This window comes from Alexandromys fortis, unplaced genomic scaffold (genome assembly GCF_014885135.2).
Source record: "Alexandromys fortis isolate MF-2015 unplaced genomic scaffold, M_Fortis_MF-2015_v1.1 scaffold_54, whole genome shotgun sequence".
NCBI classification, from domain to species: domain Eukaryota; kingdom Metazoa; phylum Chordata; class Mammalia; order Rodentia; family Cricetidae; genus Alexandromys; species Alexandromys fortis.
Genome location: NW_026067958.1, coordinates 10,329,332 through 10,356,935, shown reverse-complemented (window position 1 = coordinate 10,356,935; position 27,604 = coordinate 10,329,332). Strand labels below are relative to the sequence as shown.

Below are 27,604 nucleotides of genomic sequence, written 5' to 3'. Positions count from 1 at the left end.
GCATGCATTTACGGCAGTATTATTGAGTCATTAAAAAGAGGTCATGCAATTAGCAGGAAAATGGATGGAACTGGAATCTCCATGTTCAGTTGAAATAAGCTGGATTTACAAAGACAAATATTACATGTTGTCATCTGTGGAATCTAAAAGGAGACTGAAAAGTAAAAGAGAAATGATTAACTCAGAAGAGGACCAGTGTGGGTGTGCATTAGGTGATGGAGGGATACATATGATCAAAGTGCTTTAAATGCATAGTTGAAAACAGCACTGTTGTATTCACTACTGCCTGCTGTAACGGCGTAAGTGAATGCAGATAGATTGGCAAAATATAGACAGCTTTAATGGAGGAATAGACTTACAGAACCACCAGGAAAGCAGAAGCGAGGGCTGGGAGCACACTCGCCAAATTTATAGGCAAACTTTAGCCTGAGGCAAACATGCCCCCTAAGGGGTGGGACTTATCTCTACATCTCCCATTTTTGTCTAAATAAGACAGAACTAAACCAAATACAACTATATACAACAATAACAAATAATAAATATAACAAACAATATTGAGAATCAAAAGTTTTGCTAAACATTCTATCTCAAGGAGTCTAAATAATGTAGAGAGTAACTACAATTATATGATCTTCAACTCCATCAAAGATCCGAGAAGGGAATAAATATTACTTAACAAATGAGCGATATCCAAAGCGTGCCATAAATGACAGAGACAACAGACTACCTGGGCAATCACCCAAATTCTCGTTCGCAATGTTGAGTCAACCAACTTTGGCTAAGGCCTAGCATGACTGACATACCATTATCAAATGCAAGGAATTTTCTTAGAATTATCCTACCCTGTCTTGGCAAGATAAGAAAATCCTGTTTCATATCTTTGTCAGTAGATGAGGTATGGGCTTTTCTTAACCCAAAGGCCAATTCTGCCAAGAAGACAAACTCCCAGTGGAGTGTCTTTGGTGCTCAACGTTCTCTCGGGAGTAGAGTGGTGTCGCCAGGAGTAATTGTGTCTCGGCACAGAATTCTAGGTTAGCTTAAAGGCCATTTTCTACAGCTCTTTAAAGAGGCTGAAGATTATACTATCTATACTAAATATAATCTCTATGTATCTAGAATACCTTATTAACCTAAAAATAAACATGAACAACATAAAATTCTCAATACCTATCTAACTTGAAGACAAAAAAAAATAAACAACTGTGCAATACATGAAGACAATGATCTTCATCTGTAAACAATGTCATTACATATCAAATGTAAACAATGTTATTACATAAATAGTATCAGAGGTAGAAATGTACATTGTGATATGGTAGATGTATCAATACAATATAAGTATACTCTTATACAAAAATAGAGGTAGGAACACTCACATTCAATATTCAATATGTCAATATACAGGAAACAGTACCAATACAATTTTCTAAAAACAGTAACTCACAAATACCAATCATCCCATCAAACCAGTTAATCCCCCTTTTTTTTTTTTTTAACATACCCCTAACTCCATAAAACATCTCCCCATCCCCTCAACCCCAAACCAACCACTAAAAGATGTCCCTAACCCTGAGGGCAAACTCTGTTGGGGGAGGGGACGCCGTCCTCTAAGATTGCTTCAAGCTGACATGGGGGCGATGTTCTCCTTAGGGGCTCCTGTGAAAGCAAATGATGGTAAAATTCCCAAATTAACCTTTGGCCTAAGAAAATTATAACTAGTCCCTGAGCGCTTTGAGAAGGTCCGGCCAGAGTGTCGTCAAAAAATGTGCACCATTCGAAATTGTCTTGTGCAGTTGGTACCAAAAAAAATTATTAGCACGTAGAAAAGAAAAAAAAAAAAAAAAAAATATATTCAATATATTCATGACGTCATAAAAACCAGGTTGAGTTGATGTTGTGGGGCCCCATCTTCATCCTGGAAACTTCAAAAATTACTGTAGGAAAATTTGTTGCTTGTTATGGGAAATTTAGACACTAACAACAAGGACATATACTGACATATAAAGAAAGACACAGATACGAGGAAAAGCAAAAACAAAAAACAAAAAACATATATACATAAATATATAAAAAATCAATACTTACGGTATGTATATAATGTTAGTTGATCCTTAGTAGGTCGTAACTATTATCCATCCATCAGTAATTAAATATTCAGGGTCCCTTAAAGTCTTTGAAGATCAATATTTTCCTGTGGAGATAAGAAAAGAACCCTGCCCCCAACCTATCTGTATTCCTTACCATCAGTATGCTCGCCAACCTTGTGAAAGAATTGTTATTTATCTTTTCCAAATGGCTTTTCTTCTTCATACCGAACCTTTATTAGTTTTGTCGGTATCCACAATTGTTCCTCACCTGTGGAGATAAGAGCAAAACCCCTTCCCCAACGCAGCACATCTCCTGGTTTCCATTGTGAGGTCAGCACATCCTTGAAATAAACTGGTTGATTTAGTTCAGTAGACTTTTCCATTATCCAATGTCTTTCTGCAGCCGTTGTCCCCTTCTCATTAGCGTTAAGAAAATTCAAGGTTAACAAAGCATTATGTAACCTATTTCTGGGGGTGTTTTCCACCCCTTTCTGTTTATTCAACATATCTTTTATAGTTCGATTTGATCTTTCTATGACTGCTTGACCTGTAGGATTGTATGGTATACCTGTAACATGCTTGATATTGTAATAGTCAAAAAACCGTTTCATTTTCCTAGAGGCATAAGCAGGACCATTGTCCGTCTTTATTTGTGTAGGTATACCCATGATAGCCATGACTTCTAATAAATGAGTGATTACTGAATCAGCTTTTTCTGAACTTAAAGCAGTTGCCCACTGAAAGCCTGAATAAGTGTCAATGGTGTGGTGAACATACTTCAATTTGCCAAATTCTGCAAAGTGGAACACATCCATCTGCCAGATTTCATTCCTATGGGTGCCCTTTGGATTAGCCCCTGCTGGCAGTGGCGTTTGGTTATAGAAAGAGCAAGTAGGGCATTTCTTTACAATCTCCTTAGCCTGTTGCCATGTAATAGAAAACTCTTTCTTCAAACCCTTGCTATTAACATGATGTTTTTTATGAAATTCAGAGGCTTGTAGCACACTACCAATCAATAACTGATCAATGTCTGCATTACCTTGTGCTAGAGGACCTGGCAGACCCGTATGGGATCGGATGTGTGTTATGTACATAGGGCAGAGCCTGTTCCTGATCAAATCTTGAACCTGGATAAACAATGAGGTTAGTTCTGTATCATCAGGTATAAATTCAGCAGTTTCAATATGTAAAATAACTCTTTCTGCGTATTGCGAATCAGTAACTATATTAATAGGTTCTCTAAAATCCCTTAGCACCATAAGAATGGCATATAATTCTGCCTTCTGGACAGAATCATAAGGACTTTGTTCCACCTTACCCAAGTCTTCCGATTTGTAACCTGCCTTCCCTGTTTTATTGGCATCAGTATAGAATGTACGGGCTCCAGTTATTGGAGCATCACGGACGATTCGAGGAAGGATCCATGAAGTTCTCTTTATGAAGTTAAGCCTCTTGCTTTTTGGATAATTGTTATTAATATCTCCCAAAAAACTAGCACAAGCTCTTTGCCATGGTTCATTATCTTCCCATAATTTCTTTAGTTCATCAGCAGTGAAAGGCACTATAATTTCTGCTGGGTCTATGCCTGCTAATTGACGAAGTCTCAGCTTTCCTTTTATAATTAACTCGGCGACTTTTTCCACATAAGTTTTCAGTTTTTTACTTGGTTTATGTGGTAAAAAGATCCATTCCAAGATAATATCATCTCTCTGCATTAAAATTCCTGTAGGAGAAATTTTGGATGGTAATATGACGAGAATACAATCGAGCTCTGGATTCACCCTGTCCACATGTGCCTGTTGTAATTTTTCCTCAATTATTGTCAGTTCCTTTTCTGCTTCAGCTGTTAATTCTCTGGGACTGTTTAAGTCTTTATCACCTTCCAAGGTTTTGTTCAAATGAATTATTAGATCAGGTGTTATCCCAACAGCTGGTCGTAGACTGGAAATGTCTCCTAACAGTCTTTGAAAGTCATTAAGAGTCCGTAAGCGATCTCTCCTAATTTGTGCCTTTTGTGTCTTAATTTTTTGCAAACCTATTTTATAACCTAAATAATTAACAGAATCTCCCTTCTGTATCTTCTCAGGAGCAATTTGCAATCCCCATTTAGGTAAAAGTATCTTTATTTCTTCAAACAGTCTGTTCAAGGTATCCATGTTTGAATCGGATAACAAGATGTCGTCCATGTAGTGGTATATTATAGATTTGGGAAATTTCTTGCGTATTATTTGCAATGGTTGGTTCACAAAATATTGGCACAAGGAGGGGCTATTTAACATACCCTGGGGGAGGACGGCCCAGTGGTACCTCTTGGAAGGTTGAGAATTGTTGTAAGTAGGCACCGTGAAGGCAAATTTTTCTCTATCTTCTTTTTGTAAAGGTATGGTGAAAAAACAATCCTTTAAATCAATAACTATAAGAGGCCATCCTTTTGGTAATAAAGAGGGCAAAGGGATTCCAGATTGCAGAGGACCCATAGGTTGAATAACCTTGTTGATAGCTCTGAGATCTGTCACCATTCTCCATTTACCTGATTTTTTCTTAACCACAAATACAGGAGAATTCCAAGGGCTGGTAGATTCTTCTATATGTCCAGCATCTAATTGCTCTTGTACCAGCTGTTCTAAAGCCTGTAACTTTTCCTCAGCTAGAGGCCATTGCTTTGTCCATATTGGTTTCTCAGTCAACCATTTTAGAGGCAAGGCTGTTGGTATCTCTGAAGGGGCTTCAATTACTTGTTCTTGTATGGCCCGAATGGCCGGTTTTCTCCGTTTGTAATATCTTTTAATATTATTCTCAGAAATATAGGCTCTAGAAGTAGCAGGAATGTTAATTTGGGTATTCCATTGTTGTAATAGGTCACGACCCCATAAATTCATTGCAATATTGGCTACATATGGCCTTAATTTTCCTATTTGTCCCTCAGGCCCTATACATTCAACCCATCTTGTGCTCTGTCTTACTCGAGATAGGGTTCCAATTCCCAGGAGCTGAACATTTACATTCTGAAGAGGCCAATACGGATGCCAAGATTCTGGGGTAATGATACTTACATCAGCACCTGTGTCCAGCAGGCCAGTAATAAAAATGCCATTTACACACACTCTCAGCTTAGGTCTTTGATCATTTATAGAAGTTTGCCAAAACACACGTAACTCATCTTTCTGCTCATTATCGTTTGTAACAGTAGGCATGAGGTTTCCTAATTGTCCTGACGAGGCACGTTCTCTGCAGAAACTGGAAATGACTGAACCATGTTTGCCATGGGGGCCTGTGAGGCCCCCCCTCTCACGTTTCCCGTCTGTATCAGGTTGCCTTGTCTATCTCTTGTAGACCTGCATTCATTCGTCCAATGTCTACCTTTTCCACATCTTCTACATAAACCTGAAGGCTGAGTCCTCCTATTTCTGTTATTTCTAGAAGATGCATTATTATTATTTCTGAAGATCCGTTGTTTACAATTCCTTTTCATATGACCCATTTTGCCACAATTAAAACATTTGGTATTCTGGTGTCTCCTTTTACCATTGGAAATTGCTTCTTCTACCCATGCTTCAGTGCCATAATCAAATGTATCAACATCCAGTGTATGCAAGACCCATTCTTCCAAGGGTGCTGATCTGAACCTTAAAGGCCCCAAAATCTTTTTGCATTCCACATTTGCATTTTCATAAGCCAAAGACTCAATCATTATACGTCTTGCGTCAGGGTCAGGTATCCCTATTTGCACAGCCTTAGTAAGTCTTTGTAAAAAATCACTAAAAGGTTCTCTCAGACCTTGTTTAATTGTGACAAATGATTCCATTCTCTGTCCTGGGTCTTGTACCCTGTCCCAAGCCCTTAAGGCTGCTGTAGTGCATATGGAGAGTGTGTTTTCGTCCAAATTAGCTTGTTCCTGAGGGTCAGAAAAGCGTCCTTCACCTAGAATTTTATCTAGGGAGATGTCACTTCCCTTCGCCTTTTCTTGCTGTTCTAAAAGTCTAGCCTCTTGCCTGAACAAGCATTTCCATTTTAAGTGCGGCCCACTCTCAAGGACTGCAGAGCTCAGCTGGAGCCAGTCCAATGGCGTAGCTCTGCTTGTGGATGCCCAAGACTTTAGCATCTCTTTAACAAAAGAGGAATGCATCCCGAAAGTCATGACAGCCTGTTTAATTTCTTTGAGATCATTCATACGGACATGCTCCCATGTATCTTCCTTAATGACCCTAGGGTTTCTGGAACCAATCACCTTCTCTGTTGTTATTACTGGAAAGGCAGGTAGAGCTGTAGGTAGAGATTTGTGGAAATTGTCCCGGAGGGATTTACCCACAGATGTAGTTAAAATTTGCCTTTCTACCGTTTGTTCTTCTTCATCAGAATTTAGAAATTCCTCAATCTTTTCAATTCTATTCACCATTGCCTTCTGCAATGTCTGTATCTCCTGTCCAGAATTATGTTCCAAAGCCTTCATTGAGGATTCTAAAGTATGAAGTTTGTCCATTAGAGATAAGTTCTCATCTTTGGACATAATTTTTATGGCATAAACCGTGCCTTCTTGTATTGACAATCTTTCTGCCAATCTGTCATAAGCTTTAGACAAAATCCGATAGTCACATTCAGCAGTTTTGATTCTCTCAGTTACTATTTCAGTTCCTACAGAAAGGGACTGAAGCTTACAACCCAAATCAGCTGTTCCCTCTTCCATAGTAATGAGTTTCTCCTTAATATCAGCCACTAATGTTTCAGTTCCTACAGAAAGGGACTGGAGCTTACGATCCAAATCAGCTGTTCCCTCTTCCATAGTAATGAATTTCTCCTTAATATCAGTCTGTACCTTTTTTAAATTTTCCTCAGTTGATCGAGTCATGTTAAACAAAGATCTGTTCTCTTCCTGGAGCACTTCAAACTGATTCTGAAGAAGATTGTTGTCATTCTCAATTGTTTTTAAGCGTGCAACCTCTGCTCGTAAAGACTTTATCATATTTCTATTATCAAATCATATAGTGCCAAGGAAAATTACGAATCCCAGAAAGATCCATAGAGGTGGGGTGATAGACACCTCTTGTAAATCTCCCACATGGTACAATGAAAAAAACTGTTAAATTCTTGAATGGTAACTTGTTCAGACATTTTAATTATAAAAGAATTTTTTTTTACCTGCAACGACTGGTTCCTGCGGGTGGTGGTCTCTGTGGTTTTAGAGCCTGTCTTGGAACCACCTCTTGTAGACCAGGTTGGCCTCAAACTCACAGAGATCCTCCTGTCTCTGCCTCCTGAGTGTTGGGATTAAAGGCGTGCGCCACCACAGCCTGGCTGGCCTCGAACTCACAGAGATCCGCCTGCCTCTCTGGATATTATGGGCCTGAAAACCAAGTGTATCTCGGACTCAGTACTGGGGCCCGAGTCATGAACTAAGAAAACGACACCCAGGAGCGTGCTGTGTTAGCTAGCAGGCTATGCGCTTGAGTGGGGGGCAAAATAGCCTGACGTTGGATGCCAAAATGTAACAGCGTAAGCGAATGCAGACAGATTGTCAAAATATAGACAGCTTTAATGGAGGAATAGACTTACAGAACCACAGTTCCTGCAGAGACCAGGAAAGCAGAAGCACTCGCCAAATTTATAGGCAAACTTTAGCCTGAGGCGAACATGCCCCCTAAGGGGTGGGACTTATCCCTACAGCCTGCAATCACTTGTATTTCACAATGTACACTTTTCTATAGACAAAAAATCAAAACACTACACACAGGGGAAAAGGACTATTTAGAAAATATGCCACAATTATTTAGAAAAAAAGTTTTAGGTGGGGATAGATGTATGTCTTTATGAGGGGAAGAGAAACTGAGCTGTATGTGGTTAGGAACCAGACTATGAGACAGAGGACAAGTGATAGCATGTGTCAGCATGAGGACACAGTTGAGGAAGCACCCTGCAGGGTCAGCCTTGAAATTATTCTCATTGGATAATTTATAGGAATTTGAAACAGAGCATGCACCATGATATTACACTTGTGTATTTCAAATAACTGTGATAAATATCAAGCCAGAGAGACAAGGAGCCATTAAGCCCAGGTAAAAGAATAGCTGGTAATATCCACTGTACATCAGAGAAAAATGATTCAAGGATATTGAAAAATGATTATAAATTGCAATTAGAAAGAAGATCCAGAAGAATAGTTTTTAAACTATTTTCTCACAGTTTGCTAGAGATGCAGAGGTTAGACGTTATAGTTGACTTAGCCCCACAGGATGCAAAGATTTAGGATTTAATGATGCACCACCATGTCTAGAGGCATAGAATGGTGAGCTCTAAGGAAGTTCTAGAACCCTAGACTTCACATATCATGCAAAATAGGTAGGTGTATGCTCTCTCTCTCTCTCTCTCTCTCTCTCTATCTATCTATCTATCTATCTATCTATCTCTCTCTGTGTGTGTGTGTGTGTGTGTGCGTGTGTGTGTGTGTGTGTGTGTGTGTGTACCAAAAGTTGGGGTGTACAAAAGCCCAGAGGCCTTGCTGAGTGGAATCATGGAGCCGTCACCTGGGAGTTCAGCACTGAGTCAGAGCATTATCTCCCAAGGCTGAGTTGCAGGAAGGAACACCAGCGGTTGCAGCCAGGTTTTTTCAGACAGGGTTTCTCTGTCTCAAAACTTTGGAGCCTGTCCTGGCATTAGCTCTGTAGACCAGGCTGGCCTTGAACTCCCAAAGATAAGCCCACCTCTGCCTCCCAAGCACTAGGGCTATAGGTGTGCACCACCAGCGCCCAGCTGAGCTTTGTTCCAATAGAAAGCGCAAGTCAGTTGTGTGATGCTGATGAAGAAAAGTTGTGTTTTTCCAACTTTATGTTTTACTTTTTTCCATATTAATCTGCTTCTGAAAACCAAAATTAGATCCAAATAAGAATAGGAAAGTGGTTTAACTAAAACATTTTGCCTCTTCTTCAGTTCTTTGACTTTGTTTCTTCCAAAGAGTATCTCTCCTACTTCTACCCCAGTGGGAGGGACTCTCACTGGTTTTGATTTTCTTTTAATAACATGTTAAGATGTTTTAGAGATAAATAAAGCAAATGTCACATTAAAAATCAGACTGATTGTCACATAGAGTCCTTTGTGGGAGATGGTATCCCCTTTCATATGTGCACAATGAGAGACACCTTCGAATTTTCCTAGATAGTTGGGAATTAACTTTACAGTTTTATATTTAATTTTTGTAAATTCTTAGAGCAGTGTTGTAAACACACAGAATCCCTTGGTGCAAAAATTCCTGAAGTAAGGTAATTATTGTGTAACAAACAAAGAATTTATCCTGTTACCTTCAAAATAATTCTATGTTAAATTTGCAGCTGTAAATCTTTGCCTGAGTTGAGTCAAGATGTTATTCCCAGGTTTTAATGCTTTTTAAGTAGGCAAAGCTATAGGCAGACAATACCCTAGCTTGCTGTCTCTCGGCTGCAAACTTATCTGTGGCTGACTTACAGAGACCATTTACTCCCACTTTTTGAATATTTTTTCAAGGTCCATTCTCGGTGCCTGGATCCCGGTTTCCTAAAACGGAGATCATATACTGCCATTCCTCCTGTCTGCTGCAAACCCTGTCTTGTTTGCTCAGGAGGGTTAGGCACTGGGGATTAACCCCAGGGCCTACTGATGCTGCATGCAGGCTGTCTAACAGAGCTACAGCCCTGCCTCTACATCGTCACTCATTTCCTAATGTGCTAGCATGCCCCCGCATCCACTATGGAGCCCACAATATCAAAGAATTGACACCTACGAAGAGCACTCAGCCAACCATGATCTGGCTTTCACTTCCAAAATTCAGACTGCTCTGTCAATGTTATCTAACATTTCCAAATGTCCAGATCACAGGGACTTTTTCCAAGTCCCTTAACCTCTGCAAGGATGACATAATGTTGACTCTATTCTTCCCTTAAATTGTTGTGCTTCCTTAATGACACATTCCATGGCCTTTGGGTCCAATTACTGCCTCTTGAATGGTACTTTACTTTCCCAGGTCTCACTTCTTCCTAGCTAGTCCATTTGTTAGAACTTCAAAAAAACTATTTAATTGAGAAAATAATTTATTATCTATGTTTGTGAGGTATAACGTAAGTTTTGACACACACGCATATACACATATTGTAGAAATGTTGAAAACTGACTAACCAGTTGTGGTAGCTTAAATACAAATGGCCGCCATGAGGTCATATATTTGTACGCTTGATCCCTAGTTAGTGGAACTATTTGGAAAGAATAAGGAGATCTAGCCTTCCCGGTTAGCTCTCTGCCTCTTGTCCGGGCATCAGAATGTAGCTCTCAGCTTCTGCCATGCTCTGCATCATAATGACCATGAACTGACCCTCTGAAACTGTAATGAGGCCCCAGGTAAATGCTTTATTTTTCAAGTAGCTTTGATCATGATATCTCTTCACAGCAATAGAACAGAAACTAAGATACCGTCAAATCTGTATTATTATTATTATTTAATAGTGTTTTTTAAAATTTATTTTTCAAGACAGGGTTTCTTTGTGTTGCTATGACAGCCCTGGAACTCACTCTGTAGACCAGTCTGGCCTGGAATTTACAGAAATCCACCTGCCTCTGTCTCCTGAGTGCTGAGATTAAAGTAGTGTGACACCACGTCCAGCTTCCATATTATTTTTTATAATTAAATCTACTTAACTACATTTTATTAACTACAATATAGCTAAGTATACTAAGATATTTTGAATAGACATTAACTGTAGTCTCTGGGCTGTTTGATCACTAATTTTCCCTTCTGCCTAACTAGAACTTTGGTCATTTTGTTCAGTATATTGTTTTCTGTATCCCACACTCACCCACCAGTCTTTGAGGATCACAACTCTCTCTGCCTCTGTGTATTGACTTATTTTATACTCCACATACAAATGGAATCCTGCACTTGACTATCTGTGTCTGTTTTTTTCACTTAACATGATATTTTCCTGATCCATCCATAGTGACATAAATTTCAGGACTCCCTTATCTTAAAGGCCGAATAGTATTCCTTCGTATGTGCCTCCTGCCTTTGCCAGTTTGTCCTCTGATAGACACTTAAGGTGGTTCTATGTATTTACTCCTGTGAACAAACTTCCATGGGTCTGGGAGTCTCCCTTTGATTCTGTTACCTTTGGACATGTGCCTGGAAGTGAGGTCGCTTGAAAACCAGCCAGTTCTATTTCTAATTAGGGGGTACCTTCCTATTCCTTTCGATAACAGAAGGGCTCCCCTTCACTCCCTCCTTCAGAGCGGTCTGTCATCTCTGCCTGCAGGCATTCTGGCAGAGGTAAAATGTTGCATCCTTGGGATGCTTGCTTGCATTTCTCTGATGACTTTGGAACTTTTTCATTTCCCTCTCCTTTTGAAAAGGTTTACTCTTATTTTGTCTAAAAAGATTTACTCTTATTTTGTCTATTTTTACATTGGATCGTCTATTGATTTACTGATTTGAGTCTCTCATACATTTTTATTATTAACCCTTTGTCAGACACATTATTCAGAAGTACTATCTCTCAATGTGTAGCTGTCTGTCTTTTTCATGGACTGCTTCCTTGGTTATTCATACAGAAACTTCTGGTGTTGAGGAAATCCCATCTGCCCACTTCAGCTTTGCTTGCCTGAGCTTCTGAGTTTGTTTAATAAACAAAGCAACAAAGAAACCAAAATAAACTGAAATAAAAACCACAGACCAATGTCAGTGTCCCCATGCTTTTTTCCAGTAGTTTTACAGGTTCAGTACTTACATTTGTAACTCTTAAAAGTTGGCTATTTGGGGGCTGGAGAGATGGCTCAGTGGTTAAGAGCATTGCCTGCTCTTCTAAAGGTCCTGAGTTCAATTCCCAGCAACCACATGGTGGCTCACAACCATCTGTAATGAGGCCTGCAGGCATACACGCAGACAGAATATTGTATACATAGTAAATAAATAAATATTTTTTAAAAAAAAGTTGGCTATTTGTTGGATCTTCTGTGATTGTTAGTTGTTCATGTTACTCATTTTCAGAAGGTAGCTTTTATCTCCTGCAACTTTTACTGAGTGGTTTGAGTCTTTAGGGTTTTCTATGTAAGGTTTGGAACTCCACTTGCTCGCATGACTAATTCCCACCATGAAAACAACAAACAAATCAGAACAGAAACATCCTTATAAGGTTATTGTGTATGTCTTGGGGTTACTATTGCTATGATAAAACACCACGGCTACAAGCAAGCTGGGAATGAAAGTGTTTCTTTCCACATTCTAGTCTATTGCTGAAGGAAGTCAGGACAGTATCTCAAGCAGGGCTGGAACCTCGAGGCAGGAGCTGATGCAGAGACCATAGAAGGGTATTACCTACTTGATTGCTCACATGGCTTGTCAGCCTGCTTTCCTTTAGAACCCAGGACCACCAGCCCAGGGGCAATACCACCTGCAATGGTCTGAGCCCTCCCACATCAATCACTAATTAGGAAAATGCTCCACAGGCTTACCTACAGCTTGGAGTAATTTTCTTATTTGAGGCTCTCTCCTCTCCTCTCTGATGACTCCAGCTTGCATCAAGTTGACATTGAAACTAGCTGGAAGTGTGCAAAGTCAAAATGAATAAATAAAAGGAATATATATATATATATATATATATATAGTAGCAAACTCAATAGCAGGAACAATGGCACATTAACTGTAATCTTGGAACTCAGAAAGCTAAGGCAGGAGGATCGTGAATTCAAGGCAAACCTGGGATGTATAATAAGATCTTGCCTCAAAAAACAACCAACCAACCAAATGAACAAACAAACAAAAAGGCAACAACTTCCAGGATGAGTATTAGTTGTGTAATTCTCTGAAAGTCCTTTCACCATTCTTTTTCTTTCTTTCTGAAAAAAAAAAAAACCTCCTATACCATATATTCTGATCATGGTTTCCTCTCCCCCAACTCCTCCCAAGATCCTCCTCATCTCCCCACCAACCAACTCCATGCCTTTTTTTTCTCTCTCTCCAGAAAATAAAAGGCAAATAAAAGAACACCCCAGAATTAAAAAAGAAACACACACATACACCATAGACAAAAAATGTACAAAAACACAAAATCAGAAACCATATTACATAAACAATAGACCAATAAGACAAAAATTCCCTATGAAAGCAATGAGACAAAAAGTCTACAAAATTGAATTTGTTTTGTATTGGACATCTGCTACTGGGCTCGAAGCCTGATGAGTGTGGTTAATGCACCCAGTGAGCCTGTCACCATTCTTAAGGCAGGCATTCATTTCAGAGTCTCTTTTATTATTCTGCCTTCTGTGCTTGAAAGGAGGAAAGCCCCCCCCCCCCGCATTCTGAGGTGTACCTCTGAAATTAGCGCATGGTCTTCTTTGCATGCTAAGGCTTGGCCTAATCAACATGGTCTTCTTTGCATGGTCTTCTTTGCATGCTAAGGCTTGGCCTAATCAACATGTTTAGGCAAGAGGGTATCATAGCTCAGACCACACCCGTGGAGCTCGTGAGAAGAGGTCAGACTTGGGGTATGCTTTCAAAGTAGACCCAACAGGTTTTGTTCATAGCTTAAGTAAAGGCTATAACATAAAGAGAGGAGTCAAAGATATTCCACAATTTCCAGTTCAAACAACTGGGGAAATGAATTGGCTTCAGTGCAGATAAGGAAGCCATGGGATGTCAGAGTTTGTGTAGAAGGGTAGAGGCTTTAGTCTCGTCTATGTGAAATTGGAGGTGCCTTTTTTTTTGTATCTTAGTAGACATGTCAAGTAGTCAAAGAAGTATCTAAAAATTGGGTTTAATACTGGAAGCTTAAACTTTGAAGCTTTTTTAAACACAATGATGTTTCATACACACACACACACACCATCTCACACATATTTAAATAGTCTCATGGGATTGATCTTAAAAAGGACACAGAAAACCACAAAGACATTCAATGTCTAACCCAAGTGCAATGTGGCCAGTATACCTGTAGTAGCATCGGGACATGTTCCTTTGTGTCTGTGGAAACCTGTGGGACATTCTACATAAAGGAGTAAATTAACTTCCTGAATCTAATCAGAATTTCTGCTGAAGTCTATAAGTGTTAGATACAAGGAACCTAACAAATAAAGCTGAAGCAAAACAAAGATCTGGACCAATAGGGAAGGCTGAACCGGAGGGCTGCGACAGAAACAAGAACAATGGGAACAGAGAAACTAACACACTGAGCTGATGTTCAGATTGCTGAGTGGCCACTGTCTAGCAGACCCAAGGAATCAAAACAAACCAATCAACAGCGGGCAGTAGAAGCAGTGTACAGCCTAGGAGCACATAGGAACTAACAGTGCTTGGTGTTTCCAGGAGGACAGAGGGTGTGGGCTGAGTTATAACCCTACCCCAATCAGCAGCTGACTAGAGAGAGGAAAACAGCAATACTGGCAGTAGGGATTGTGTGCTACGTGTGGAAACTAAGACATCCCACGCCTGTGGAAGGGGAAGATGAATCTCCAGCCAGCAGTCATGAATCGGCTACCAAGTAAAAGCTGCATTCCAACTACCATCAAGTTAACGACTACCTGAAGAACACAAATGAGAAGCTCCAGAACCCTAGATCACTCTGGAGCAGAGCAGAATGCCAACCAGCCCAAATATCAGCTCAGAGTTGCAGTCATGCAGTGAATATGACAGAGACTGAAGTGGATGGAAATAAGCAGAGCATGAGAGAGGGAAGAGACAGTTCAGTTGTTAGCATCCTTAGTGTGAGCAAAAGCCATTGTCTCTATGAAGCTAGAAAAAGCTTCTGTTTTTGCTAAAAAAAAAAAAATATTCAGGACACAAAAAAATAATCAGAGCTGAAGAGTAAAGTTTAAGAAGCTGTCTCCCAAAAGTACAGCAAAATTATGAAGGCGTAAGCAGGAAAGGAAAGGAACACGGAACAAGTGCAGAGAGCAAAGGAGCCAGTGTCAGTGTACCGCAGAGACTGAGATGGGCAGGGACTCGGGAAATCCTGGAGAACTTTGGGAGGCGGCACATCTAGAGGAAGAAGGTCACTGGGAATATGTTCTTGGGTATTGTGTCTCATTCAAACCTTTAGTCTGTCTTCCTCCTATCTACCATAAGTTATGACATGTCTGTCCTATGCTTCCTTCACCATAATGATCAGCCTTGACCATGGTCCAGAAGCAACAGAGCCAAAGACTATGGACCAAAAATCATTTTCTTTACATTGTGGTGCTGGCATTTTGCCCTAGCAATAAAAGTCCAATATGATAATGACATTTAGAACACAGGTACAAAGAAAAAAGAATGATTCTATAACATCCAATTGAGACAGTGACATTACAGTCAAACCAAAAGAACAAAAAACAACTTCACAGCAATGGAATTGACATTGAAACAAGAAAATACCAAGTGTTGCCTGTATTTAAAATCCTAACACTTACCTATTGTTTAAACTCCTGTTTCCCATCTCAGAGAGATCAGTTCATTACTACTGTGTACTTCACGCCTCTGTTCACCAATGAAACATCCTTGGGATTAGGGACCAACTTAGAGGAAACTCACTTGAATAAGAATTTAATAGTCTATTTTTATCAATATAAAGATTGCTAAGTTTGGCATTTCAACTTGTAATTACTTTACAGGACATTATTGTCTTAATTTTCAATATAATTAGACTTACATTTCTTAGTTGGAAAAAGAAAATAGATCCCTGGCAAAGAATTCTAATCACTGTTTTAGTTTTTCTGTTTTAGTTTTTTGAGACAGGGTTTTACCTTATGGACCAGGCTGGCCTTGAATTCGTGGTCCTCTTACTTCAGTCTCTGGAGTGCTAGGGCTATAGTTAAGTACTATCAAACTCTGCAAAGTGTTAGTCTTTTTGCTTCACATCTTCCAGCTTCAGAAAACAGCCACACTGGGAAGACAGGATAAAATTATTTAGAATTGCATTTGTGAGTTCATGATACAGCACTTAGTGCTCAGTGTTGGATTTAATCCCCACATCCTATCAGGAAAGTACCTGGCAGATTCTAATCTTACTGGTAGCACAATGAGTCTTAGAGAGCAGCCCCAGGCCATGCACAGTTAGAAGAACTTAAAGCCAGCCTTCAAACTGAGACAACAGAGCCAGCATCAACTCAGACAAGCATTACATCGGCTATGGGACCATTTCCACCAAGAGTCTATGTCACTGGAATTTGATCTGTCCAATAGAATGCAATTCTAAATAACTTATCCTATCTTTCCTTTATATTTTTAGTCAAGAAGATATCTGTACAGCCATACTTTACACAACACAAAGACAATTTGAGGAGAAACTTGAAGGTATTTCAAATGCCAACACAAATGGAGTACATATAGGCTGCCAAAACCTCTTTCTCTACTGCGCAGCATGGAGCGGAGTTGCTTTATCCTCACCCAAGTAGCAATCAAACCATTCCCCATCCGTAGCGTTCCTACAAGGTCACTGTTTCTTGTATGGATCCCAGTTCTACTCCTTGCTATACAGATCCAGCAGGTTGACCTCACGTCTTAGTGTCTGGACACAAAGGCTTTCTGCTGAGACACCTGAACAAAGCAGTGTAGTGCCAGGCATGTTGGAGGACAGCTGTAATTCCAGCACTGGAGAGGCTGTGGCAGGAGGTTTTCAGTTTCAAGACCAGTCTGGGGTGCATAGATCTTTTCTCAACCCCAACTGCTGTGTGACTTTCCCCAGGGAAACATATTTACCCCAGAGAAGACATGGATGTCCAATCAGAGAAATGATTCCATTAAAGTCCAGTGTGAGACAATGGATTAACTGGGGCTCTTTATAAGAGCTTGGTAGGCTAAACAGCAGCTGCCTCCTCAGAAGGGTCATCCAACCTGGATGACGACTCATGAAAGCTGCACCTCTGGGGCTCAGCAAGACTTGCAGCACCCTCCACGGCAGGTCCAGACTTGAGGGGGATGTTTATGACTCTCACAGCTTTCTGCACTTTCTAAGCTTTGTAGTTTGATTGAGCTTCCTGAGTCATGAGCCCCTTTCTCTCTCTAGGAGAGAGGATTTCAACTGAAGGAAATAACTACATAACATTCGCTCTCCCTTACCCCAAAATTAGGGAGGAAAATCCCCAAAGCAAACTTACTCAAATGTGAGCAGATGGCTGAAGAGGAAGGACACCAGTTCAACAAAAGTGGCATTTACTTTCAACTTGTAAATGTACATCTCAGGTCACATAAACATATACTTAGTCTACTTTCTGTTACTATAATAAAACATCACAGACAGAGTAACTTATAAAGAATAATTATGAAGGTTGGAAAATTCCATATTGGGAAACAGAATTTGGTGAAGCTGGTCTTGCTGGTGAGGACTGTCAGCAGAGCCCCAAGGCAAAGAGGACATCACATGGTAAGACAAAGACCCTTAACTCAGGTCACTCCTCTACTCATAAAGCCACAGTCCCATTGGATTAGGGCCACACCCGTATGGCCTCATTTAACCTTAATTACCTCCTGCCTCTAAATACCATGGATTAAATTTCTACCCTTTTAATGCCTCACCATAAGGATTACTTTTCAACACGAGTTTTGGAGCAGACATTCAATCCATAGTACATGGCGTGCTCCTTTGTCAGCTGTGGAAAAACAGACGCCAGGGAAGAGCAGGGTCCACAATCCTCTCTACAACAGCCAAACAGAAGCAACATTTCCATTTCTGTCCCAGCCTGCAACAGAACAATGTCTCGTGAAGACCCTAGTTCGGGTACAGTGTCATCTGAATTGAATTAGCCAGGCTCAGAGTCTGACTGTGGTGGAGCTTTGGCTGAAACAGCAGCTAAGCCCAGGCTGGATGAATAGCCACTTTGCAAGCAGAGGTGGTCATTAATGTGCCATGTCCTCAACAGAAAAAGAGTCAAATCAGCTCTGGACACTCGGGATCCTGCTGGAAAATCCTGTGCCGTGTGTATACACAGGTACTTTGGATCTCACCCAGCTGTAATTAAACCCCCCCTTTTTTTTCCAGATTCTCCTCATCCAAACAATGTGGAGTAACACTACAAGAAAGTGCGTTATCACTCAAATGAGTCCATATGTTTCATACAACTGAAATGCAGCATAAAGCCATGAACTGTTAAATACGAAAGTAAAATTGGATGCAGGCACTGGTTGGTTCCCAAGCTACCGAAGTCTCACCTTTCAAGAGATGTGAGCCACAGGTCACAGTTGTATACTCAGGGCACAGCCTCAAGATCAAAGCCTTCTGCACTGAAGGAAGTGTTCGCAGTCCTCCACGCCAATCCACAAGCCACCCATTGTGCCCTCCCATGTCCTTGTTCAGGCCAAGCTGTAAAACGTTATGTGTTTGAATGATGTTTAAAAGTGCTCTGTGCAATTAAGTTTTAAAGCAAAGAGGCTGCTTTTCTTTCGGTGTATATATGAAACTCCCCATAAATGTAAAGTCCTTGGGTGTGTTTGGGGGAGGGCATGATTAAAAAGAGCAAAGCTTTTGAAAGGAACAAACACTTCAAAAAGTGAAACCCGAGGTGTTTTTCCCCCCTCATAATATTAAAAATGCCTTTATAGTTGGAAAAAGTCGGTAGATCAAAAATACATATAGCAAAAAGAGCTATACGGACTCCATGTTCACTCATGCCCAATTTGCATCTGCTCTCCAAGGGAAACCCCTGCTTTTTAAGTATAATTATCACGAAAGATTGTAAACTGCCTTCTCCTGGCGCTCTGGCCTCGTGATGTGAGAACAGGCACTGCTCTTTGTTAACGGTTGGCTCACCAAATCCAGGGCAAAGTTGCTGGCTTGTGGCTACTTATCCTAACTTTAAAGCATTCCTCCCAAGAGGGTTTGTTTGTGAAGCTCTTAGAAAAATGAAAACATAGGCCAGAGACTGATTCCAAACCAAGGCATGTACATGGGTCCACATTGTTCACATGGAAGCTTGTGGGAAGAACAGGTCCTTGCTCAGTCTGTAAAACAGTCTGGGCCCAGCCAGCATGTCTCACACAGCAAGACATGTTACCACTGACAATAGAGTACAATTAGGTTCCAGGAAAACAGTGGATTCAGACTGTACAGCTAAACCAAACGGATCCTTCGAGCACCTCTTAGATATCAATCAGGGCACTGCCGAGTGGCCTAGTGGTTAGGATGCAGCCCTCTCTCAAATACCAGGATGTTCATATCCTTAGTACAGAGAAAATTCTGAACTTGCCACTCTATGCTCTTGTTTGAGAATGTTCCTAGCTTAGTAAAATGAACAGTGCAGGCTATTTTTATTGGTAAAGTCACGGTGTGCCTGGCACATAGCAACGTGGTAACTAATAAAACCATTCACATTATGCAAACATTAGGTCACCTATAGATCTGGTGCCAGAGAGACATGCAAGGTAAATTTAAGGAAGCACAGCCCACCACATGCACCATGTTTTTCCTCGTTAACTCTGATTTTTAGAGAGAGAGAGACAAAGGATAGCAACAGGCATTGTCTTTGTCTTTAGGCACTGTCTACTTTGTTTTTGAGACAGAGCCTCTAACTGGGCTGGAACTTGCCAAATAGGAGTAAGTCAGGTTGACTGACTATTGAGCCCCAGGGATCCCACTGTCCCTACCTCCCCAGTGCTGGGAGTACATGTCCAACTCTTCAAAACACAAAACATAAATAAACAAAAAACCCAGGTTCAGGTGACTGAGCTCAGATTTATATGCAAGGCAAGCACTTTACTGCTCGAGCTATCCCAGTCTGGGTTAGACTTTTAAAACAGTAGTTTATGAAGTTCTGTTGGCCAACTTTTAGCAAAAATATCAGTATGCATTCTTCCTGGATATAGAGCTAAGTGGCATGCTTTATGTAAGAATTTAGGCAAACTGAATTGCCTAAAGAGAAGCAGTCACCCTGATGCATTGTTGGCTATAAAAAAAAATTTACTCAGTGTCCCATGAAGAGTACTAGCCTGGATGAGACAACTAACATAAAGTTTGTGAATGGGCAGATTCTCACCTTCCAAACCTTTTAAAGGAGCCTCCCTCACAATTCATTGGTTTCTTTAGTGTGGAATTGTGTAACTGGTGTTCAGGGTTTGGAAATAAACACAGTTGATTCTTGAGAGCCCAAAGGGACTACAGACAACAATGTGGGCTGAAGGAGGAGAAGCTAAATGTGTGTTTGATTCTGACAGGCATCAGATCAAGGGTTTCCTTTCCAAGGGAGCCTGGCAAGGAAGCAACGGCAGATGCCCAGAGAAGCCTGGGTCATGGGATTCGATAGCAGGATCCTGGAACAAGTGCTGAGAAGAGCCAGACTAAACTAAGGGCCAAAATTCCTTCTTTCTCTTTCCTCCCTAATCGACCAGGGCTAGCCTCCAGCAAATCAAGCAGTCCTGGAAGTGGGTGAAGTAATCACCAAATGAATACCATTTACAGAACTCTAGCTCTGGGCTGGGCACTGGCTGTGCTGAGCAAATATGTTATCTTCAAAGTGCTTGGTGGTCCAGTCCTGACTGGAAGTACAGTCTGCAAAGAAGCCAGATAACTAAGAAACAAATGAAAGCCCCTTTCCTCCCTTCCTCCCTCCTTCCTTCTCCTTCCTTTCTTTCTTCCTCTTTTCCTTCCACCTTCCCTCCCTCCTTCATCCTTCTTCTTTCCTTCCTTCCTTCCTTCCTTCCTTCCTTCCTTCCTTCTTCTTCTTCCTTCTTTCTTCCCACTCCCTCCTTCCCTTTCTAGGTCCTGGGGCTCAAGCTCAAAACATCAGGCCTTTACCCTCTGAGTCATATAATCTACCCAAACCACATTTAAATGAAGATGGAAAGAACCATTAGGAAGAAAGAGGTTACAGAAATGGGGCATTTGATAGCAAAATATCCTAAAGAGAAGGAACTGAATAAAGAATAGAAGTGTAACAAAGGCCTTGGAACATGGGACAGACCTGTGCCCTGACTGGAGCGGAGGCGGCAGCGTTGTGATGAGGTACCGCTCGGGCTGTAGTTTGAAGAGCTGCTCCTACGTCGTGGCTTCTGTGGAGTGTCAGAGTTCACCTAGGTCATATGTTGAGACTGTGGCTGCTAGGTGGCATGGGAGATTGAAGAATGAAGACCCGAAATAGACTCTGAGAAGCATGATAAAGGGAACCAAGTAGAGAAAAAGACAGGTTTAGCTTGCTAGGCAGTGGAAGAACCCACCGTGGTTGGATTTACAGAGGATTTGTTTGTCTTACTGTTTATATACTACCTCCTGCCAGGCTTGGACACAATTGATCATTCTGGAGTGAAAGCTGGCTATGTGAAAAACTGACTTTCCTGAGTGACTGTCATGTCAGGAATTTTAAGAAGCTAATAAAAGAATGACTGCAGAGCCTGCCTGTGGAAACCAAGCCAAAGAGCATGGACTATTGAGACCCAGAGGCCAGTGTTCGTGATGGAAACAAGCTGCTGTTAGGGAACTGCCATGTCATAATGGAAGACTCCGCAGCCAGAGAGCCGGAGTGTGACGCAAGAGATGGGGGGCTAAAGAGATGTCAAGGAACAGAGAGGTCAGATGACCTTCAATACTCCAGTTTGTTCCAGATGTCCTTATATACAATCTGCAAATTTTTTACATATTTTTAATTCTCATAAGGCATAAATCCACCTGGGTTGGTGCTTACGGATGGTGCGAGAGTACTTTTATTTTCGTTTTGCGTAACCAGTGTTTCTTGCACCATGCGATTCTATATTTCTTCCCTAAATGGCCATTAAATTAGTTCCTTCTTTGTTGCACTTCCCCTTTTCACTCCTTGTCTCCTCTGAAGTAAGCCATACCCTTGAGCACCCTCTCCCTGTAGTCCACAGTCTGAACACTGCCATGAAAGGAAACTTTCTAAAATACAGACGTGGCCGTGTCACTCCCCTAATTAAAATGATTAAAATGATTGAATAATTTCTTTTGTGAGAATACAATCCAGAATCACAAGTGTGGCATAGGTAGCCCGTCCCACAATGCTTCTTCTTTTGATAGTCTTTGCTGATAGAGTCATCTTCATTTCCTGGCATTATCCACATTTGTATTCCAGTACTTCTGTGTAGAAAATCTAGAATCTAATTAACTTTTAAAACGTCTTACTGAGTTATATCTGCTAGCTTTAAGAAGTTCTAGTTGGTTTATTTGGCATTTACTTGGCATCTGATCTCTATACGCACTATGTTGATATCATAAATTTCCTTATGTGTTTACAGTCTAGCAGACAGAAAACAGGGACCGATAGCTATGGGAAGGCTAAGCACCCAAGTGTTGTAGACACTTGAGTCAACTGCCACAGCCCCAAGTGGCAGGAATGGCTCTTTGCTTGATGGAAATCAGTTGTGGCTTTGTGGGATAGTTGTGTGGATACAGAAGAAAATAAACTTCTTTAAAAGTGAATAAAAGTTACAAAGTCACAGAAGAAGGTGAGAGGGCACTTTAAGTAGAGGAGTGGCATCAGTTAAGGCAAAGCAAGTGGGGGAATGGGACCTTGCTGTCTATGCTGAAGCAGGAGAAAGACAAATGCTGGGGTAGAGTACACAAACTTCTTGGCATTGGGGGCAGTCTATTGAGGGACTGAGGAATTAGGAAATCACTCTCTTAGGTGAACCAAACTTTAAACTCAGGGATATTGAGTATAAGAAGATGTGCCAGGTATCTAAAGATAATAGGCTGCTGGTTTGTGGAAAGGCTAAAAGCTTGCCAGAGAGACACCAGAAGGAGACCTATTGCACTGAAGCGGTAAGAACATGCGAGGAATTCCGGTCCTGTGTAAGCCTGTGCATTCACGTGAATGGGGTTTCTCATACATGTGTTGCTTTTGTGCATGTCTCTACAAGTGTGCATGTGTGTGGGGTGAGTGTGTATGTCTCTGTGTGTGGCTGCCGAGGGCAGAGAAGTATGTCTGCCCTCCTGTTTCATTACCCTCAGCCTATTCCTTTGAAACAGGGTCTCCCACTGAACATGGAACTCACCGTTTCAATGCTGCTATCTGCTGCCCACTATTGAGATTATAGGCACAAGAGGCCATGCCTAGCTTTTACATGGGTTCTGGAGATCCACATTTGGGTCCTCATGGTTACACAGTAAGAATTCTTACCCACAGAGCTGTCTACCTAGCCCCTCTGTTGCTTCTTTAAAATGCATGCTGTTTTAACTTATTTCTATAGCCTAGCTATGTCTTTGGATTAATGGTTTTCTTCTTTTCTCTCCTCCCACTTGGTGTGTGACAGCTTCTATTGGATATGGTCGGGTCCCCAGACCAGGATCTCCAGGAAGCTGCTGCCGGCTGTATATCTAATATCCGCAGATTGGCTCTGGCTACAGAAAAGGCGAGATATACTTGAAATGTGAATCCACACAAACTACCAAATAACAAGGTCATACCACTCCCTCTGTCAGGAAGACAGAGTCAAGAAGCATTTATTAACCAGTCCTTCAAACAGTCTAAACAAAAACCACATAGACTAAGACAGAAATATTTTTCCTTTAAAATCACAAGAATCTTTTTCTTCTATTTTATGAAAAGTAAATATGTAATGAAATATAAAACCAATAAATTTGTGATAATTTTCCAAGAATTTGAGGATAAATGTATACATTATTTATATAGTTCAACTCCACTTTTGCATCGGCAATGATTTTAATAAAAACTATAGCTTTTCTCCAGTGTGCGGTTCCAGACGCACCCGTGAATGCCTTCAGAATGCCTCTTCTGCTAAATCGATCTGGCTGTCCTGTGCTGACGGCTCGGTCTGCTTGATCGCTTGCAAACCACAGGAGAGTTCTGAGGAGATGTGCTGATTTCACAAATGATTATTAAATAGAATTCAGCCTAAGCAGCTGCTCTTAGCAAGAGCATTCTGAGGTCATCCCAAACTTCTCCTGTACCATCAAAGACCCAAGACAATAATGTACAACTGTCACCACATGGCGACGTGCAAACCACAAGGACAAGGGGTCCTTTCACTTTGGGACACACCGAGTGTAAATGACGATATGTTTCATCTTCTTCAGAGAGAATCACCAACGGTTTTATTGAAATTAATTTATGCTGATGTAAAGACAATATTACTGCACATCCAATCACTCTGAATTTCTGAACGGATTTCTAGCACATGAAGTACTTTTTAAAAAGTGGTTACAAAGGATTAGTCGCCCTCTATCAGGCTAAGAAACATTAGAACACACTTTTAAAAATCACTATGTAACTTCTGTGTTCTGAAATGTTTGGGAACTAACTGTCCCAACCATCTAACGTTCACCAGAAAAACAGCTTCGTTTGTGTCATCTCGGAGAGCCAAGGATCTCCCTCAGAGAATGCTTTAGCGAGCGGGCAAGGTCATTTTATTGAAGAAATACTAGACACCGTATATGTCATCCTTTGGAGAAAAGCATAAACTTAACTGAATTCAATGTAAATAATTTGTACAAAATGAAAAAGCCTGTGCGAGATGAGCAATGGCAGAGGTTCTGGTAAAAAGGCCAGTGCTTCTGGGATTTCTAAAGTCTCATAAAACACCCATTTTCTTTTCTGCTTTTGAAGGAGAATATAAATGAGAATACTGCAAAGAAGGAAGCAGCATTAATTCTAAGGATTAACTTTAAAGAGTAAAGCGTGCCTGTCAAGTTCCAGTTAGATATTTCTAAAGGTTTCACAGTAACCACTTCTGTTTGACAGCTTTAACAATCACCTCTGGGCAGTGGGCTGTGATAACTACAGGAAATGAATGATCGTTAGGTTGTTACTGCAGTGACCTCAGAAGTTCACCATCAGCTTCGGATCTTAAAATATTCTTGTGTCTCTGGAATCGAAGGGAAGCAAGATAAAAAAAAATGATGAAGGGAGGGGACGTGTGAATACTGACAGGAGGATTGCGTTTTATGGTGCTCATAGCTTTTGTTTTTATGGTTAACAAATGCATAAATTAAAAGCAATACAGCCATTTTAAAGACGCCACACACTTAGAAATGGATAAAAGCAGAATTCAGATTTTCTTAGGTGTTTTCTAAGTAAACAAATCACCAGCAGTGTAGTGCCTTTCAGAATATGATGTTGATCTCAAAGGCCAATGTTGGGCTTACTTTGTGAAATGGAGTTATAGAAAATGCTGGTCTTACTAGAAAAATGTCAAAGCCTGCAAAGCACCGTCAGTTTTCAGATGAGTGGATGAGGCTGATCAGCCCCTCCCCTGGTCAGCAAGTATATGCAGTGAAAATACTTATAGATTTGATTTTTCCTTCTATGTATGAGGGTTTTGTGATATTTATTTTGTGCTAGTGAAGACTTTAATTCTCTGTGTTTTTTATGATGAGTTTCTTTTTTAGGCTTTATTTTAACAGTATGTATAGAGAACACAATACGCCCTCTGGCCTCTTCAGTTTGGAAGGGGTTTAAGGTGGAAGAAATTTTAATTGGATTTCCTTTGGGAAACCGTAGCCATGATCTTCCACCTTTCCCAGTCATAATTTACTGTTATCGGAATGACTTGTGCTAAAAATAATTTGTTTCTTTTTAAACATTTTCTGTGTTCTAAAAATGAATTGACAGTTCTCTTAGGGCACGGCATCTTGAGTTCTCCTTCCTCGTAGACTGGTGTTACTGATGTATATCTAAAGCATTCATACAGAACTGAGAGATTATGATTTAAAAATACATGGACAATGCATTTCCACTTAAGAAGGATCTTGGTTGTTTAAAGGAGCAAAGAAGTCCTTTTTCCCCTTTACTTGATGTATTAGGTCAATAAGATAAAATTTCCCAGTCCAAATAGTTTAAACTGCTTACTCTAATTTCATTCCATGAAAATTTGGGATTGGAATAACCTATGCTCATTACTGCAATTCATATTAAGAAAATCATGTGTTAAACACTTCACTACTTCAAATTCAACAAACATTCTCAAACTAATGGTCCAAGTGTACTGAAGAGTAAAAACAGCAGTCTCTTTCTAAATGAGAATAAGAACTAGAAAGTGTTGGTTCTGCTCTGGTGCTACTATATTCAGGTACAGTATTAGATATTTAACCTATATTGCATAATTTATTTCTTTCATGGTGGGGTATGTACCGTGATGGAGATATGGAGGTTGGAGGCACCTGTGAAGCGTCTTGGGAAATGTACTTTAGCCATCAGGTCAAGCAGCATGCACCTTTACCTCTTGAGCCAGTATTTCAGTATTGGGTTCTTTTAATCTTGATTAACATGCAGGAGAACCAATAAAATAGATTCCTTATATCTCAGTGGAAGTGTCTATCAAAACAAGAACACCCAGTAAGGCATTCCAAGACTTTAAAATTCTCTGTGTTTTGCTCTGCCACATGGTGCCACCATCATGTTCTGCCTTCTTAGAGGCCTAAAGCACGGGGACCGATTGATAATGGCCTACAACTAACAAGGTAAACCTTTCCTCTTTAAAATTTAATTTTTTCTAGATACTTGTTGTAGTGCTGGAATGTTGACTAGCAAGCTAGGTATACAATAAAAAGGTAGTTATATGATAACAAGCTAGGTACATGGTAACAGAAATGCTGAGAAGCTTTGGTTCCTTCTTGTGCAGTCCAACCACACACTGAAAGTGTGTCTATGAGTAATAATCCCATAGGAAGTTTTTCAAAATATATTATTAAATTTCAAAGCAGGATCTGAAGCAGTATATATACTGTGAGGAGTTTTGTTTGTTTGATTGATTGATTTTAAGTCATGAGCCTAAGATAATGCTCAGTGGGTAAAGGTGCTTGCTACGAAGCCTGATGACCCCAGTTTACTACTAGGGACCCACATGGTGGAAGAAGAAAACTGAGTCTCATAAGTTGTCCTTTGACCTCCACATATTCATTGTGGCAGGATTCTCCCCACTTTCCCCACACACAATCATGCACAATGAACAAAAAGGTTCTATTCTGTTTTTACAAGATTTTAGAAATGACGGAGGGCTGACTGGGCTAGGAGGGAGATTCACATACATATACAAAACTGCCAGATAACAAAATTAATAAACATTATATAAGTGTATCTATTTAGTCACAAAGAGAAAAGACCTTGAAATTTATACAGCAAATTATAAACCAGTGAGCATCCTACATGGTAGACAGAACTGATTTGTTTCCTGTTTAGTGTGTGTGTGTGTGTGTGTGTGTGTGTGTGTGTGTGTGTGCGCGCACGCGCGCGTGTAGGTGCCTGAGGAGGCCCAAAGAGGGTGTTAGCTCTCTTGGACCTGGCAGGAGTTGAAGGTGGCTGTGAACAGCCCTGCGTGAATGCCGAAAACTGAACTGGAATCCTCTAGAAGAGTAGCAAGCACTCTTAATGGCTGGGCCATTTCTTCAGTCACTGAACATCAACTTCAAAGGGGATAGCCTGAATTTACAAACAAAATATAGAATATATACATAAAATAATTGTTTTTTTCTGATAATTTTTGAGAATTTTACATGAGTACTTGTATGCATTATGTATTTACATCATTTCTACTCTCATTCCTCCCACCCAGCTCCTCTGGTACCCTCCCAACTCCATCCTCTCTCAAAACAATGACCCTTCTTTCATTATATANTTTAATATGAAATATTAATGTA

At 40.5% G+C, this 27,604-nt stretch overlaps 1 protein-coding gene and 1 long non-coding RNA gene across 3 annotated transcripts in view; one reads left to right on the top strand and one right to left on the bottom strand.

The window, feature by feature from the left end:
• The window catches only part of Odad2 (outer dynein arm docking complex subunit 2), a 171,752-nt gene extending 144,594 nt beyond the window's left edge, over positions 1-27,158 (top strand). For both annotated transcript variants that reach the window (XM_050152717.1, XM_050152718.1), the window contains one exon: positions 23,263-27,158. In XM_050152717.1, the coding sequence (XP_050008674.1) occupies positions 23,263-23,376 (114 nt within the window). In that variant the 3' untranslated portion in view covers positions 23,377-27,158. The remainder of the gene's footprint in view (positions 1-23,262) is intronic.
• On the bottom strand, positions 7,339-15,911 carry LOC126507886 (uncharacterized). Its single transcript, XR_007593653.1, has 3 exons — positions 15,813-15,911; positions 12,549-12,635; positions 7,339-7,428 (listed from the first exon to the last, which is right to left on the bottom strand). It is a non-coding gene; the product is annotated as an uncharacterized lncRNA (long non-coding RNA).
• Positions 27,159-27,604: the final 446 nt, after the last annotated feature.